The sequence below is a fragment of the Pituophis catenifer genome, unplaced genomic scaffold (assembly GCF_029215685.1).
Source record: "Pituophis catenifer annectens isolate HBS135680 unplaced genomic scaffold, rPitCat1.0.hap2 SCAF_6, whole genome shotgun sequence".
NCBI classification, from domain to species: Eukaryota; Metazoa; Chordata; class Lepidosauria; order Squamata; family Colubridae; genus Pituophis; species Pituophis catenifer.
Window position 1 is genome coordinate 2,686,295 of NW_027256886.1, and position 15,382 is coordinate 2,701,676.

Here is a 15,382-nt window from a genome sequence, read left to right on the forward strand (position 1 = left end):
TTCAGGAACTGATAGGATTGACGGGAGGGAATAGCTGGGGATCCATGGCCAGCCAGAAATAACAAGTGGATTAACTGTTTATATGCTGGTTGTAAATACTCAAGAATTAAATATAAGCCAACTTCCGGGTCACATGGGAGGGAGCAGCACACGTGATTGGGTGGGTGGTGATAACTAATGGATAAATGGTGGTGGGAAGCACAGGGCAGTAGCCCTAACAAGATTTTCATCTGCGACTGTCAGTGAGTGCCAAGAAGTGATTAAACTAAGATAGCAGCCATCCAGGTTTGTCACCTTTTATTTCCTTCTGTTTGGAACCTGACACCCAGCTCTAGAAAGATCCAAGCTGGACTTGGCAACTCATCACAATTTAGAGGCGCAATACGCAGCCTTAAGACGGAACTTACCGTAAGTCTCCGTTGTGATTCGGCGCTGAGCGTAAGTAGCCAGCCCTTCGCTCAACCACATCTCTTCCCAGGTGGCGTTGGTGACGGCATTGCCAAACCAGCTGTGGGCTACTTCGTGGATGATGTCGATGATGAGAAACTCATCGCTCTCCAAGATGGACGAAATTACGAAGGTCAAACATGGGTTCTCCATGGCGACGATGGGGAACGAAGGAGGGAGGAAAACAATGTCGTACCTAGAAGCCAGACGAGGGACGGAGAACCCGGATCAATCTGCGAATCTCAAAGCAGACCGACAGACGTAAAAATGTAGATATGCGTAAATAAAATTCCCCATAATTTACAAGGAGCCCTCATCTTATAACTACTTAAGTGACTTTTGCCCAATTTTACTAGCTTTTTTGCCTCGCTTGTTAAATGAACACTGCAGTTGTTAAATTAGTAACACCGTTTTTGTGTGTGTTGAATTTATGTTTTGCCGATGAAGAAATAAAGGGAGACTAGTACAGATCTATTTCAAGCTATTTAGCTCTCATTCAGCTAGCCATACTTTATTTCTTTATAAAATTTCCTTTATTTCTTTGTCGGTCAAACATAAATTCAACAGAAAAAAATAAGTTTTTCGCAAGCGACTGCCTGCGAAGGTTCCTGGATTGCGGCTGAAAGGCGAAAACGGAAGCAGTACGCTCTGTCCTGTATTTGGGTGGACCAGGTTGCCCTGACCAAAAAAAACCACCACTTAGTAACACGGTTGTTAAGTGAATCTGGCTTCCCCACTGACTTTGCTTGTCAGAAGGTCGCAAAGGGTGATCACATGACCCCGGGACACTGCAACTGTCATAAATATGAGTCAGTGGCCAAGCATCTGAATTTTGATCACATGACCAAATGTGCAACTTTGCTCCTGTTTGCAAAAGGATGCAAACCGTCAAATCTGTGAAAAGCTGTCATAATTCACTTTTTTTTCAGTGCCATTGTAACTTCGAACAGTCCCTAAATGGATGGCTAAAAGTGGAGGACTACTTGTATTAAAAATTGTCATGAAAGAAAAAAAGGGTTTAAAAAATCAGAGCTGGAGATTAATGTAATTGGAGAGCAATTGCTACATGTCAAGAATCACTCATGAGCCAATGGAACCTGCCTCTCCTCTATATCCTGTTAGTAATCCTAACCAAGTAACTTAAGATGAGAGGAAGAAACAGGTTTTGCGGCTAAATGTGAAATATGATTGTCCCAAAGGTGCTTTTTTCAAGAGGCAACTGGATTTTCTGGTTTTTCTTTTGAAGACGTTTCGCTTCTCATCCAAGAAGCTTCTTCAGTTCTGACTGGATGGTGGGGAATGGAAGGGTTTATACCCCTTGCAGACAGCTGGTCATTTGCATCCTTTTTAGAGAGTCGTTGAGGCCACTTGGAGGTTAATCTGTGTCCTCAGGGTCACCTGACTGGTGGAAATGGGTGTGGAGCCTTCTTGGAACTCAGCATCCCGTCAGAGCTGAAGAAGCTTCTTGGATAAGAAGTGAAACATCTTCAAAGAAAAAACAAGGACCAAGTATCTTTTAATTTTATGGCTGCAGTTGCCGTTTGCAGTGATCTTGGAGCCCAAGAAAATAAAAGCTGCTTCCATTTCTTCCCCTTCAATTTGCCAGGAAGTGATGGGGCCAGATGCCATGAACTTTTTATGCACGCTCTACTAAATGCAGAAAACATTTCTGCAAAAAACCTTGTTATTATCTATATTCTTAGGCATGCATGAATACTCATGAATCTACGGGTAAATATATATAAAAAAACATTCTGTCTCCAGCCTCTCACCACGATGATACCAAGAGAGCAAAATATGTATCGTCACATCACAACACAAGCTCTGCCTTTTTCAACCTGCGTTGGGAGTTGCATCCTGTGGAACGTTAGCCCCCACCCTTCCTCCTAGAAAAAGGAAATATTTCTAGGAAATATTAAAAAGGCAGAATATTTCCCCTAAAAGAGAAATAGGGACACGGAAACTCAGACCCCAGCAGATATTTTGGTGCCAGCTTATCTACAAGACAAAAGACCTTCAGCTCCAGGGTGATAGGATTAGCCTTCACTCAAGATCCAAACCAAGGCAAAGCCATTAAACCATAATGCACAGCCTTGGTGGCGCAGCGGACTAAAGCGCTATTAAGTAGCACTTAGCTGCCAGCTGCCTGCAATTACTGCGAGTTCAAATCTCACCAGGCTAAAGGTTGACTCAGCCATCCATTCTTCTGAGGTAGGTAGTTACAACGAAGTTACAACGGCAGTGAAAAAGAGATCTATAATCATTTGTCACACTTACGACTTACTGCAGCGTCCGTGTGGTCATGTGATCAAAATTCAGACACTTGGCAACTGGCTCATATTTATGACGGTTGCCATATCCCGGGGTCATGTGATCCCCTTTTGCAACCTTCTAATAACCATGTTACTAAATTAACTGCAGTGATTCAGGTAAGAAAAGAGCCTTGGTGGTGCAGCGGACTAAAGTGCTGTTAAGTAGCACTTAGCTGCCAGCTGCCTGCAATTACTGCGAGTTCAATTCTCACCAGGCTCAAGGTTGACTCAGCCTTCCATCCTTCCGAGGTAGGTAAATTGAGGACCCGGATTGTGGGGGCAATAAGCTGACTTTGTATTAAAAAAAGAACACCGCTTAGGGGGGCCCGAAAGCCCTACTAAGCAGGTATATACAAAAGTATGAAGGCTATTGCTTAACGCATTATAAGCCACTCTTAAGTCTCCGGAGAAGGGCGGCATATAAATCGAACCAATAAAATGAATGAATGAATGAATGAATGAATGAATGAATGAATGAATGAATAAATAATAGGAATTGCTGAAAGCCCTTTCATTACATCACCCAGCAAGATTCAACCAAGCCTGGGACTCAAGACAACCTACAAAGTTACCCCTGCATGGCCCCCATGGGAGTCTGACAACCAATCAGAATACATTTCTTTCACAGGAAAAGGAAGTAAGTTCAAAGCCCAAGAGAGGGTATAAATCTCTCTCTCTCTCTCACCCACATGCTCGATTGCCCAGGACTTCAAACCATGTGGTCCTGTCCACCATTAAACCATCTTTCCAATCAGCCTCCATGTTTCCAATGTCTTTCTTCCCACTTGGAACTGAACCCAGATGGACATTTCTTCCAACAACGCAAACAAAGAAGGGACAGAATTGCCACTCCCGACATGCATTTCGTTCCTTTCGCCCTAGCAGAGACCTATGCATGCTATAATGAGATTACCTGCCCCATATGTAGGGACCGTAGAGGCTCTCTGCAGCGCTGAGCCAGTGCTCCACCCGACCTGAGAGTTTGCCGATGGCTGTTGACAATAGGCATGGCTCGGCCCAGACTTTGCTCCTGTTTGCAAGAAAAGCAGAAAAACAACAGAATTCACACTGGGCCTAGCACGAATTTGGCATTCCTTGCGGTGGAGGTGCAAATTAACAGTGAGAGGGATCTTGGAGTCCTAGTGGACAACCATTTAAGGATGAGCCAGCCGTGTGCAGCAGCTGCCAAAAAAGCCAACACAGTTCTGGGCTGCATCAACAGAGGGAGAGAATCAAGATCACGTGATGTGTTAATACCACTTTATAATGCCTTGGTAAGGCCACACTTGGAATATTGCATTCAGTTTTGCTCACCACGATGTAAATAAGATGCGGAGACTCTAGAAAGAGTGCAGAGAAAAGCAACAAAGATGATTAGGGGACTGGAGGCTAAAACATTTGAAGATCGGTTGCAGGAACTGGGTATGTCTAGTTTGATGAAAAGAAGGACTAGGGGAGACATGATAGCAGTCATCCAATATCTCAGGGGCTGCCCCAAAGAAGAGGGAGTCAAGCTATTCTCCAAAGCACCTGAAGGCAGGACAAGAAGCAATGTGTGGAAACTAATCAAGGAGAGAAGCAACCAGAACTAAGGAGAAATTTCCTGACAATTAAAACAATTAATAAGTGGAACAACTTGCCTGCAGAAATTGTGAATGCTCCAACACTGGAAGTTTTTAAGAAGATATTGGATAACCATTTGTCTGAAGTGGTGTAGTTTCCTGCCTAAGCAGGGGGTTGGACTAGAAGACCTCCAAGGTCCCTTCCAACTCTGTTATTTTATTCTATTCTATTCTATTCGAACACCTAATTGCATACTTTAAAGAAAGTTCATGATTGCAATACAGGTAGTCCTCGACTTACAACCGTTTGCCTAGTGACCGTTCGAAGTTACAACGGCACTGAAAAAAGTGACTTATGACCATTTTTCACACTTATGACCGATGCAGCATCCCCATGGTTACATTTGGACGCTGAACAACTGACTCACATTTATGATGGTTGCAACGCCCCTCTTGTGATTTTCTGACAAGCAAAGTCAATAGTGAAGCCAGATTCATGGAACCACCGTGTGGCAGGAAAAGTCGTAAAATGGGGCAAAACTCACTTAATGAATGTCTCACTTACAAACATCAATTTTGGCCTCAACTGTGGTCGTAAGTTGAGGACTACCTGTACTTTACAACCGCCTTGTTTAGTGATGGCAATTCTGATCCGAATTGCACTTGTAACTCAAGGACTCCCTGTATGGCTTTCCACAAGTTGTTGTGGATTCCCAGCCTCTCCAACAGAGCTGCCAGAAGGCAAGAGCAGCTAAAGCAAAAGGGACGACTCGGGAGTAAGGCCAGGAGATGACTGGCCCCTCCTGTAAGGCTTAAAAGAAAAACAAAGGCACTTGGGCCTTTTGCAGGAAAGCAACGTTGCTAACTCTGTTTCCAGTCGGCATCTCCTCTTTGTTTCTGAACTCCGTGGGGCTTTGCCAAGTAAGGCCTTTGGCAGGGTGTCAAAGAAGATAAAGATTGGTGATCATCCCGAAGGACTTTTGTTGCAACTAATTTGGACTCAGTTGTTACAATAAATTAGGTTTTTTTGGGACTAATTGTCTCTTGTAATGACTCAATAAGCCTGGGTCACAACCCCAGCCTTCCATCAACCCTGCTAAATCAGATAAGACTGCCTTACCTAGGACCAACCTCTGCGGCGACAAGATCCCCGGCCACCAGAGCCACCAGGTAAGCAGGAATGGGGTACTCCATGTAGAACTGGTGTACCCCCTCTTCTTCCTCATAGGAACTTTGGGTGGCGCTCATTAACACCTGCATACCTGCAGGGGCCTGTTAAAAAAAAGGAAAAGAGAAACAGAATAATAAGAGTTGAAAGGGAACTTGGAGGTCTTTTAGTTCACCCCACTGCTCAAGAAGGACATTCTACCATTCCAGACAAATCTCTTCTTAAAAACCTCCAGTGATGGAGCACAGACAACTTCTGGAGGCAACGTCTGTTCCACTGGTTGATTGTTAAGAACTTTCTCCTTAATTCCAGGTTGCTTCTCTCCTTGATTAGTTTCCACTCATTGTTTCTTGTCTTGCCCTCAGGTGCTTTGGAGAATAGGTTGACCCCCTCTTCTTCTTTTTGGCAGCCCCTCAAATACTGGAACACAGCTATCAGGTCCCCCTCTAGTCTCGATCTTCTAAGGAGCAACTAAAGCCGAGGTGGGGGGACCATAGCTCTCTTTATAACTTGTGAACTTCAACACCCAGAATTCCAGAGCCTCTTCTGTTGAAGTCGAAGGGACCCTGGTTCCCCACGCCTGAGGTAAAGTCTGAGGAATATCCATCACCTCTACTCTAAAAGCCTGGTGGCGCAGCAGACTAAAGCAGACTGTTATTAACACCAGCTGCCTGCAATTACTGCAAGTTCAAATCTCACCAGGCTCAAGGTTGACTCAGCCTTCCATCCTTTCTAAGGTAGGTAAAATGAGGACCCAGTTTGTGGGGGCAATAAGCTGACTTTGTATAAATATACAAAAGTATGAAGGTTATTGCTTAGCACATTGTAAGCTGCCCTGAGTTTCCGGAGAAGGGCAGCATATAAATAAATATTTTTTTTTAAAAAAAGCATGATTTGGACTACGCGTCCTGGCAACCTAAATTCTGTCCTGAAGAAAGCTCGCTTCCGCATCAGTTGTGCGATGTTTCCGATGCTCAAACCCCATGCGCAATCCTAAAATGCATCCCACAGCCTCTCTGGGATCAGAGTCTTCAACGGTGGCATTTGACATTCTGAGGCTGAGTCTTCAGAGAGGGGCGGCATATAAATTTAATTAATTAAATTAAATTAAATTAAATTACTGGAAGGAACAAGCTGGCCTGTTCACAGAATGGCTATCCCAGGCTGTGCAGTGATTACAGTAGTGGCCAAAATTGTGGAAACCTTTTGAGAAAAGTGTATTTTTGAAGTTTGAAGGGCTAATAACATCCCTTTTTTTTTTTTTGGAGTTTCAAGATAATCCTATTCCACTGCTGGAATGGCCTGGGACCTTAACCCAATTCAAAATCTATGGAGCCGACTAAAGAAACTTGTTAGTCAGAAGCGACCCAGCAATAAAACCCAGTTAATAGAAGCCTTCATTCAATCTTGGTTTCACATGATAACAGCTGCAGAAGACTTGGTTCATTCCATGGAAAGACGTTGTAAGGCCGTCATTCATGCTAAAGGTTACCCAACTAAGTATTCACTGACATGGTGATAATTTTTGTATATCTCGTTTTTCTACGTGTTTCGCTTTTCTTCTATATACTGTACCTGCTATTCTAAGAGCAAATCCTTCATAAAAGTTATCGCACAACATTCTTATCTTTCCATTGATATATAATTTTATTTTATTACTCCCCCAAAAAAGTGGTGGTATTAGCTAGTTTTAGAAAATACACTTTTCCCAGAAGGTTTCCACAATTCTTTTGCCACCAATAGCCTCCCACCGACCAGTTCGTTCTCACAGGGAGGGACTACTCAGGGTACCGTCAGTCAAATTATGCCGACTGGCAACTCCCAGAGGGAGGGCCTTCTCTGTGAGGGCTCCAACCCTTTGGAATGAACTGCCCCCTGAGATATGAAATATCCCTGATGTCCGTGCTTTCCGCCGTGCCCTCAAAACCCTGATGTTCCAACAGGCAGGGCTAAACATATGAACATGTGAATGTTTTTAAAATGTTATCTAATTTTAGGTTCTATTTCATTGGGCCAAAGTATGTTATAATAATAATTTTAATTAGCAATTTTATGATGTTTGTGTATCTATATTTTTCTTGACTGTACACCGCCTTGAGTCCTACGGGAGAAAGGCGGTATAGAAATATAAATAAATAAATTTTGGCCACTACTGTAATCACAAAAGAGCCACTGAATCTGAAAGCATGTGTGAGGAAGGATGCTCTCTACCATGGTCTTTGGTACTCAATGGCTGGGTTTTGCACAGCTTGCTTGGCCAAGTCACGTGTAAAGGCCTTGGACGGAAGTGATGACCAACGAGGGAGATGATTCAGAAAGGGGATTAAGATTTTCATGGAGGGGGAAAATAAACACCTGCTACTGGTTGTTAAGAGCTTCTGGAATCACAAGCGGAGTTCAAAGGCTGAATTCTGGCAGTTACCGAGCATGAGGTTCAGGTTTGATTCTTCTGAGATTCTGGGGCGAGGAAAATGTCTTACCTTGACGACCGCGGAGTAAGTGCATTTCACAGCCGGCGTGTCAAAACAAGGGAAGAAGGAGCGGTTGCACACCGAATGGCCTTGGGTGAAAACAAATGGCTTAGAGTGGCCGTAGGTGAGCTCAGGATCCAGCCACCAGATCTGACAGAAGGAATAGATAAGGGGAAAAAAAGCAACGACGAATAGATCAAACAGATGGTCTTCGACTTATGGCCACCAGGAAACCCCAAATTTCTGTTGCTAAGTGAGCCACATTTTAACCCCTTTCTTGCCACAGTTGTTAAGTGAATTACTGCAGCAGCACAGTTAGTAAAACGGTTGTTAAGTGAATCTGGGCTTCCCCATTGATTTTGTGTGTCAAGACGGTCGCAAAAAGGGGAACAACGTGGCCACGGTACACTGCAACCGTCATAAATAGGAGTCAGTTGCCCAGACTCTGAATTTTGATCACACGACCGTGGGAATTCTACAACGGTTGTTAAGTGGGAAAAGCGGTCATGAGCCACGGGCCTGTTTTGGGGCTCCCAAACCCTCCGTGCATCGCGTTTTCGCCCTCCCCTGCCCCCAGAAGCACTCTGCAGTGCTCCACAAATCCCCTTTTCACCAAAACCGGGCCCATTTTTGCCACAAACAGGCATGTTTTGGGGCTCCCGAATCCTCCGCGTGTCGCGTTTTCGTCCTCCCCGGCCCCCAGAAGCACTCTGTAGCAGGGGTGAAATGCTCCCGGTTTGGACCAGATCAGGCGATCCGATAGCGATTGTGGCAGGTGGTTCGGAGAACTGGTAGCGATGGCGGTGTGAGGCTCCGCCCATCCGCCCGGGTGTCGTTACTTCCTGCTTTTAAAAGGTTAAAAAAAAGGGCTCTGACGATCACGTGCCACAGCTGTGATCATCAAGGGCCTTTTTTTAACCTTTTAAAAGCATTTTTTTTACAACCCATTCGCCCGAATAGGTTGTAAAAATATACTCTAAAAAAGTAAAAGAAAAAGTTGGCTACGCCCACCATTCACATTAACCCACCACCAAGCCACGCCCACAGAACCGATAGTAACAGATTTTACATTTCACCACTGCTCTGCAGGCCAAAAACAGACCCCTTTTTGGTGAAAACGGGATGTGCGCCAGGCGATGTGCGCCTGGGGGCCGGGGAGGGCGAAAACACGACGCGCGGAGGCCAAAAACTTTTTTCCCCTTGTTTTCCTCCTGTAAATCTAGGTGCGTCTTATAGTCCAAAAAATACAGTAATTTTATAGCTAGATCAAACAGTAATTTAATTTAATTTAATTTTTTAATTTATTTAATTTAATTTAAAATTTAATTTTTTAATTTAATTTAATTTAATTTAATTTAATTTAATTTAATTTAATTTAATTTAATTTAATTTAATTTAATTTAATAATTTAATTAATTTAATTTAATTTAATTTAATTATTTAATTTAATTTAATTGCCACCCCTCTCCGAAGACTCAGGGCGGCTCACAATACATTTTAAAAAATCATTATAAAAACATTTAAGAATTAAAAACATTATGCAAGCGCACCTCCCTGCCTCAGTTTAAAGACCCTCTCTAAAACTAACCTCCAAATATATTCTTTGTATTGGAAAGTCCTGCCTGAAGGAGATAATATAGACCATGGCTGGCTGGGGAATTCTGGGAATTGAAGTCCACCCATCTGAAAGCTGACAACCTAGAGAAACACGGATACAGATGCATTAAAAATAGAATTGCATGGAACAATATGCCACCACCTTTAAAATATGCCACCTCTGGCCAGCCTCTTTGATCTCCTAGACAAGAGAGAATAGTAAGTCTGGCCAAGGCTGGCATATTTTAAAACGGTGGCATGCCGTTCCATGAAATTCTATTTTTAATCGCACCTATATAAACTACTTCAAGCAGGATGGATAAAATGCCATCGCCTAACAGAGAAGGACATGACAGTGAATGCCAAATAATAGTCCATCCCAAATGGAAAGTGACCATCACACAGCCATCCGTTCATCTGTGTAAAAGTGTCTGAATCTGAGCACATTTATTTATTAAATTATGATTGGTGTTATTAATTCAAATTATTTACTGCCCCGATTTTCAGGGACACCTAATGCTTCACTAAAACAAGGGATGTTGTTTTCTTTTGCATTGAATTACCGTATTTTTCGGAGTATAAGACGCACCTTTTTCCCCCCTAAAAGGGGGTAAAAATTTAGGTGTGTCTTATACACCGAATGTAGCCCCGCCCACCCACTGGCCCCCACTTGGCCTCTGCCTCCTTGCAAGCAAACAGCAAGAAAAAGCAGCTCCTTTCAGCTTCAGCACAGCCTAATTAGCACAAGTTGATTGGATCGGCCTCCCGACTCTCAGCTGATTTGCTCTCAGCTGTTTTGCACAAGGCTCTGCTGCTTGCTGCAAGGAGGTAAATTGCTGGAGCAGATTTTTTTTCCTTGTGCTAATCAAGCTATGCTGAAAACGAAAATGAAAGTAAACCAGGCTGTTTTCTGTAAGGAGGCAAAATTGCTCAGAGGCAGAGGGAGATTTATTTTTTTCTTCTTTTCCTCACCCAAAAAGGTAGGTGCGTCTTATACTCCGGTGCGTCTTATACTCCGAAAAATACGGTATATCTCAACAGGCAAATGTTACACATAGCCGCAACATTTTACCTAATTGAAGGAGGATTTTACTCCTATGCTTACATGCAATCAAATATTAGTGAGAAAGTATCTTAGACGGAGAAGCAACTTACAGCAACCGAATACAGGCAATCCTGGACTTACGCCATTTGTTTAATGACCGGTCGAAGTTAACAACAGCACTGAAAAAAGTGGCTCATGACCGTTTTTTCACACAACTGGTGTATGGGTCATGTGATCACGTGTTTTTTTCACACAACTAGGTCATGTGATCAAAATTCAGATGCTTGGCTCATATTTATGACGGTTCACAGTGTCCCGGGGCCACGTCATCCCCTTTTGCCACCTTCTGACAAGCAGTCAATAGGGGTGAGTAGGAAGCCAGAGTCACTTTACAGCCGTGTTACTAATTTAATGACTGCAGGGATTCACTTAACAACGGTGGAAAGGAAGGTCACAAAATGAGGCCAAATTTACTGAACAAATTGTCTTGTTCAATGGGGAAGCCAGATTCTCCTAACAACCGTGTTACTAACTGGACAACTGCAGTGGTTCACTTAACAACCGCGGCAAGAAAGGTCGTAACATGGATTGGAGCTCACTTAACTCTCTTGCGTAATAACGGGAATTTTGGGCTCAATTGTGGTCATAAGTCGAGGACTACCTGTGTTCACTCCCTGAGTTATGGGGGAAAAAATGCAATGATGGAAAAGCTTTCTCCAAATAACTTCCATCAGTTGTTCCATCTGTTGTTCCAAGGATCAGATGCTCAGCCAATACCAAAATAATTTAACTGAAGAAACAAGAATATTTATATCTATCCATAAAACCATCTGGAAGAATGGGAAATTGAGAAGAAAGACTGGCCAGACATTGCTGACAAAACAGAATTAAACTACAGTAGTGGCCAAAATTGTGGAAACCTTCTGGGAAAAGTGTATTTTCTAAAACTAGCTAATAACACCACTTTTTTTGGGGGGGGTAGTACCATAAAATTATATATCAATGGAAAGATAATTTAAGAAGAATGTAATGCAATAACTTTCATGAAGGATTTTCTATTAGAAGAGCAGATCCAATATAAAGAAGAAAAGTGAAATGTAGAAAAAACAAGATATACAAAAATTATCCCCATAGAAAAAACGGAATATACAAAAATTATCACCAAGTCAGCTAATACTTAGTTGAGTAACCTTTAGCATGAATTATGGCCTTACAAGGTCTTCCCATGGAGTGAACCAAATCTTTTAGTTTTGCAGCTATTCTAATGTGAAACCAAGATTGAATGATGGCTTCTATTAACTGGGGTTTATTGCTGGGTCGGTTTTGACTAACAAGTTTCCTTAGTCGGCCCATAGATTTTCAATTGGGTTTTAAAGTCTGGGCTATTCCCAGGCCATTCCAGCAGTGGAATCGGATTCTCTTGAAACTCCAAAAAAAAAGTGGTGTTTTTAGCCATCAAACCTCAATAATACACTTTTCCCAAAAGGTTTCCACAATTTTGGCCACTACTGTATAGTGAAATTCTCTGGGGAAAAAGAATACCGTGTTTCCCTGAAAATAAGACCTGTTTTATATTTTTTTGAACCCTGAAATAAGCCCTTGGCCTTATTGCCATGCGCTCAAAAGCCTGATTGGGCTTATTATCAGGGGATGTCTTATTTTGGGGGATGTCTTATTTTGGGGAAAACAGGGGTAGCAATATGTAGAGAAGAATTTTTGTTCTTCCCTAAATATAATATCTTTCTCCCTGCTGAAATACAGGCAATTCTTAACTTACAACTATACATTAAGTGACTGCTCGAAGTTACTACGGCAGTGAAAAAGAGACCTATACTTACTGCAGCGTCCGTGTGGTCATGTGATCAAAATTCAGACCCTTGGCAACTGGCTCATATTTATGACGGTTGCCATATCCCGGGGTCATGTGATCCCCTTTTGCAACCTTCTAATAACCATGTTACTAAATTAACTGCAGTGATTCAGGTAAGAAAAGAGCCTTGGTGGTGCAGCGGACTAAAGTGCTGTTAAGTAGCACTTAGCTGCCAGCTGCCTGCAATTACTGCGAGTTCAATTCTCACCAGGCTCAAGGTTGACCCAGTCTTCCATCCTTTCGAGGTAGGTAAAATGAGGATCCGAATTGTGGGGGCAATAAGCTGACTTTGTATAAAAAAAAGAACACCGCTTAGGGGGGCCCGAAAGCCCTACTAAGCAGGTATATACAAAAGTATGAAGGCTATTGCTTAACGCATTGTAAGCCACTCTTAAGTCTCCGGAGAAGGGCGGTATATAAATCGAACCAATAAATAAATGTGATAAGAAAGGTCACAAAATGGGGCAAAACTCACTTAATGTCTAGCTTAGCAACAGAAATTTTGGGCTCAAATGTGGTCGTAAATCGAGGACTACCCTTGCCCCCCTCAGCCCAGTCTTCCATTCTGTCCAGTTTACGTTGCAATTTGGTTTTGACATCCCTGGATGTGGGCCAAATATTTTTTTTTGTCCTCCTATTGTGTGTTTTCTGACCTTTATACAAAAGGAAGTATTTACCCTTTTCTCCCTTGATAACCAAGTTTGCTGAGGGTGAGAGAATTCATAAAGAACTTTTTGCAAATCCAAGTCAATTTTGCTAAGTCATCCCGGCCACTTTTGAAAGAACTCTGAGAAGTTTTCTTTAAATAAATAAAAAAAATATTATTAAATATTAAAACACTGGTATCATGTGTCCCCTAGTCCTTAACAGAATTAACGGAGATGCAAGGGACCTTGGAGGTCTTCTAGTCCAACTTCCTACACAAGAATGAGACCCTATATGCCATATTCCAGACAAAATGGCTGTCCAATCTCTTCTTAAAAGCTTCCAGTGTTGGAGCACCCACAACTTCTGGAGGCCAAGTCTTTCCACTGGTTAATTGTTCTCACTGCCAGGAAATTCCTCCTTAGTTCAAGGTTGCTTCTCTCCTTGATTAGTTTCCATCCATTGCTTCATGTCCTACCTTCAAGTGCTCTGGAAAATAGGTTAACCCCTTCATCTTTGTGGCAGCCTCTCAAATATTGGAACGCTGCCATCATGTCTCCCCTAGTCCTTAACAGGATATCAAAATAACCAAGTTGGCAGGGACCTTCTCACTTGCTTGGGAAGTGGTCTTCTAGTTCAACCCCCGTGCTCAAAGCAGGAGCCCCTATAGCAGGGGTCACCAACCTTTCAGACCTCAAGGACCACTAAATTCATAATTTTACATCCCGAGGACCACTAATATGAATTTTTAAAAAGAAATCGTATTTAGTGCAATATAAAAAATGCAAATAATTTTTCTGCGGACGCCAAAATTTTCTCGTGGAGCACCAGTGGTGACCGCTGCCCTATAGCATTTCAGACAAATGCTTGTCCAACCTCTTCTTAAAAACCTCCAATGTTGGAGCACCACAATTTCTGGAGGCAATATATATATATTGCCTCCAAATTTATATATATAAATCTGGAGGCAGAAAGAAAAAGTAGAAAGAAAAAAGTAAGAATATGAATATGTATGTATGTATGTATGTATGTATGTATGTATGTATGTATATAAAAATAGTCCTCACTGTTAGGAAATTTGTCCTTAGTTTTAGGTTGCTTCTCTCCTTGATTCATTGCTTCTTGTCCTGCCTTCAGGTGCTTTGGGGAATAAGTTGATCCTCTTTTCTTTGTGGCAGCCCCCCCAAATATTACAACACTGCTATCACATCCTGGACATAAATTGTTTCAACTCCTACCCTCAAAACGAAGCTATAGGGCACTGCACACCAGAACAACTAGACACAAGGACAGTTTTTCCCTCGGAATGCCATCACTCTGCTAAACAAATTCCCTCAACACTGTCAAACTATTTACTAAATCTGCACTACTATTAATCTTCTCATTGTTCCCACTACCCATTATGAAGGTATGACTATAATTTTGTTGCTTGTATCCTTACGATTTATATTGATATTGTTTCCTGATTGCTAATTTGTACCCTATGACTATCATTAAGTGTTGTTCCTTATGATTCTTGATGAACATATCTTTTCTTTTATGAGAGCATATGCACCAAAGACAATTTCCTTGTGTGTCCAATCACACTTGGCCAATAAAAAAAACACTATTCTATTCTATTCAAAACGAGGCACTGCATACCAGAACAACTAGACACAAGGACAGTTTTTCCCCTCCCCCAGAATGCCATCACTCTGCTTAACAACTAATTCCCACAACACTATCAAACAATTTACTAAGACCGTATTACTATTATTATTCTCTTCCTTACTAGTATCTATCTCTTCCCACTTATGACTATAACCATGTTGCTGGTATTGTTTTTACTTGTTTCCTAGTACGATTTGATAGCTTATTAGTAACCTATGACTATCACTAAGTGTTGTATCTTTTTATTCTTGATGAATAGATTTGATTTTTTTTTCCTTTATGTACATGAGAGCATTTACACCTAAGACAAATTCCTTGCGTGTCCAATCACAGTTGGCCAATAAAACATAACATTCCATTCCATTCTATTATTCTATTCCTATTCCATATTTTCTAATTCTATTCTATTCTATTCTATTCTATTCTATTCTATTCTATTCTATTCTATTCTATTCCTATTCCTATTCCATTCCATATTTTCTATTCTATTCTATTCTATTCTATTCCATATTTTCTATTCTATTCTATTCCTATTCCATATTTTCTATTTCTATTTCTATTTCTATTTCTATTTTATTCTATTCTATTCTATTCTATTCTATTCTATTCTATTCTA

At 41.7% G+C, this 15,382-nt stretch overlaps 1 protein-coding gene across 1 annotated transcript in view; it reads right to left on the reverse strand.

The window, feature by feature from the left end:
- RNPEPL1 (arginyl aminopeptidase like 1) overlaps window positions 1-15,382 on the reverse strand; it is a 31,015-nt gene that overhangs the window by 14,314 nt on the left and 1,319 nt on the right. The window contains exons 2-5 of the mRNA XM_070945479.1: window positions 7,970-8,110; window positions 5,442-5,593; window positions 3,673-3,789; window positions 408-643 (exon numbers count right to left, since the gene is read on the reverse strand). Coding sequence (XP_070801580.1) covers window positions 408-643; window positions 3,673-3,789; window positions 5,442-5,593; window positions 7,970-8,110 — 646 coding nt within the window. The remainder of the gene's footprint in view (window positions 1-407; window positions 644-3,672; window positions 3,790-5,441; window positions 5,594-7,969; window positions 8,111-15,382) is intronic.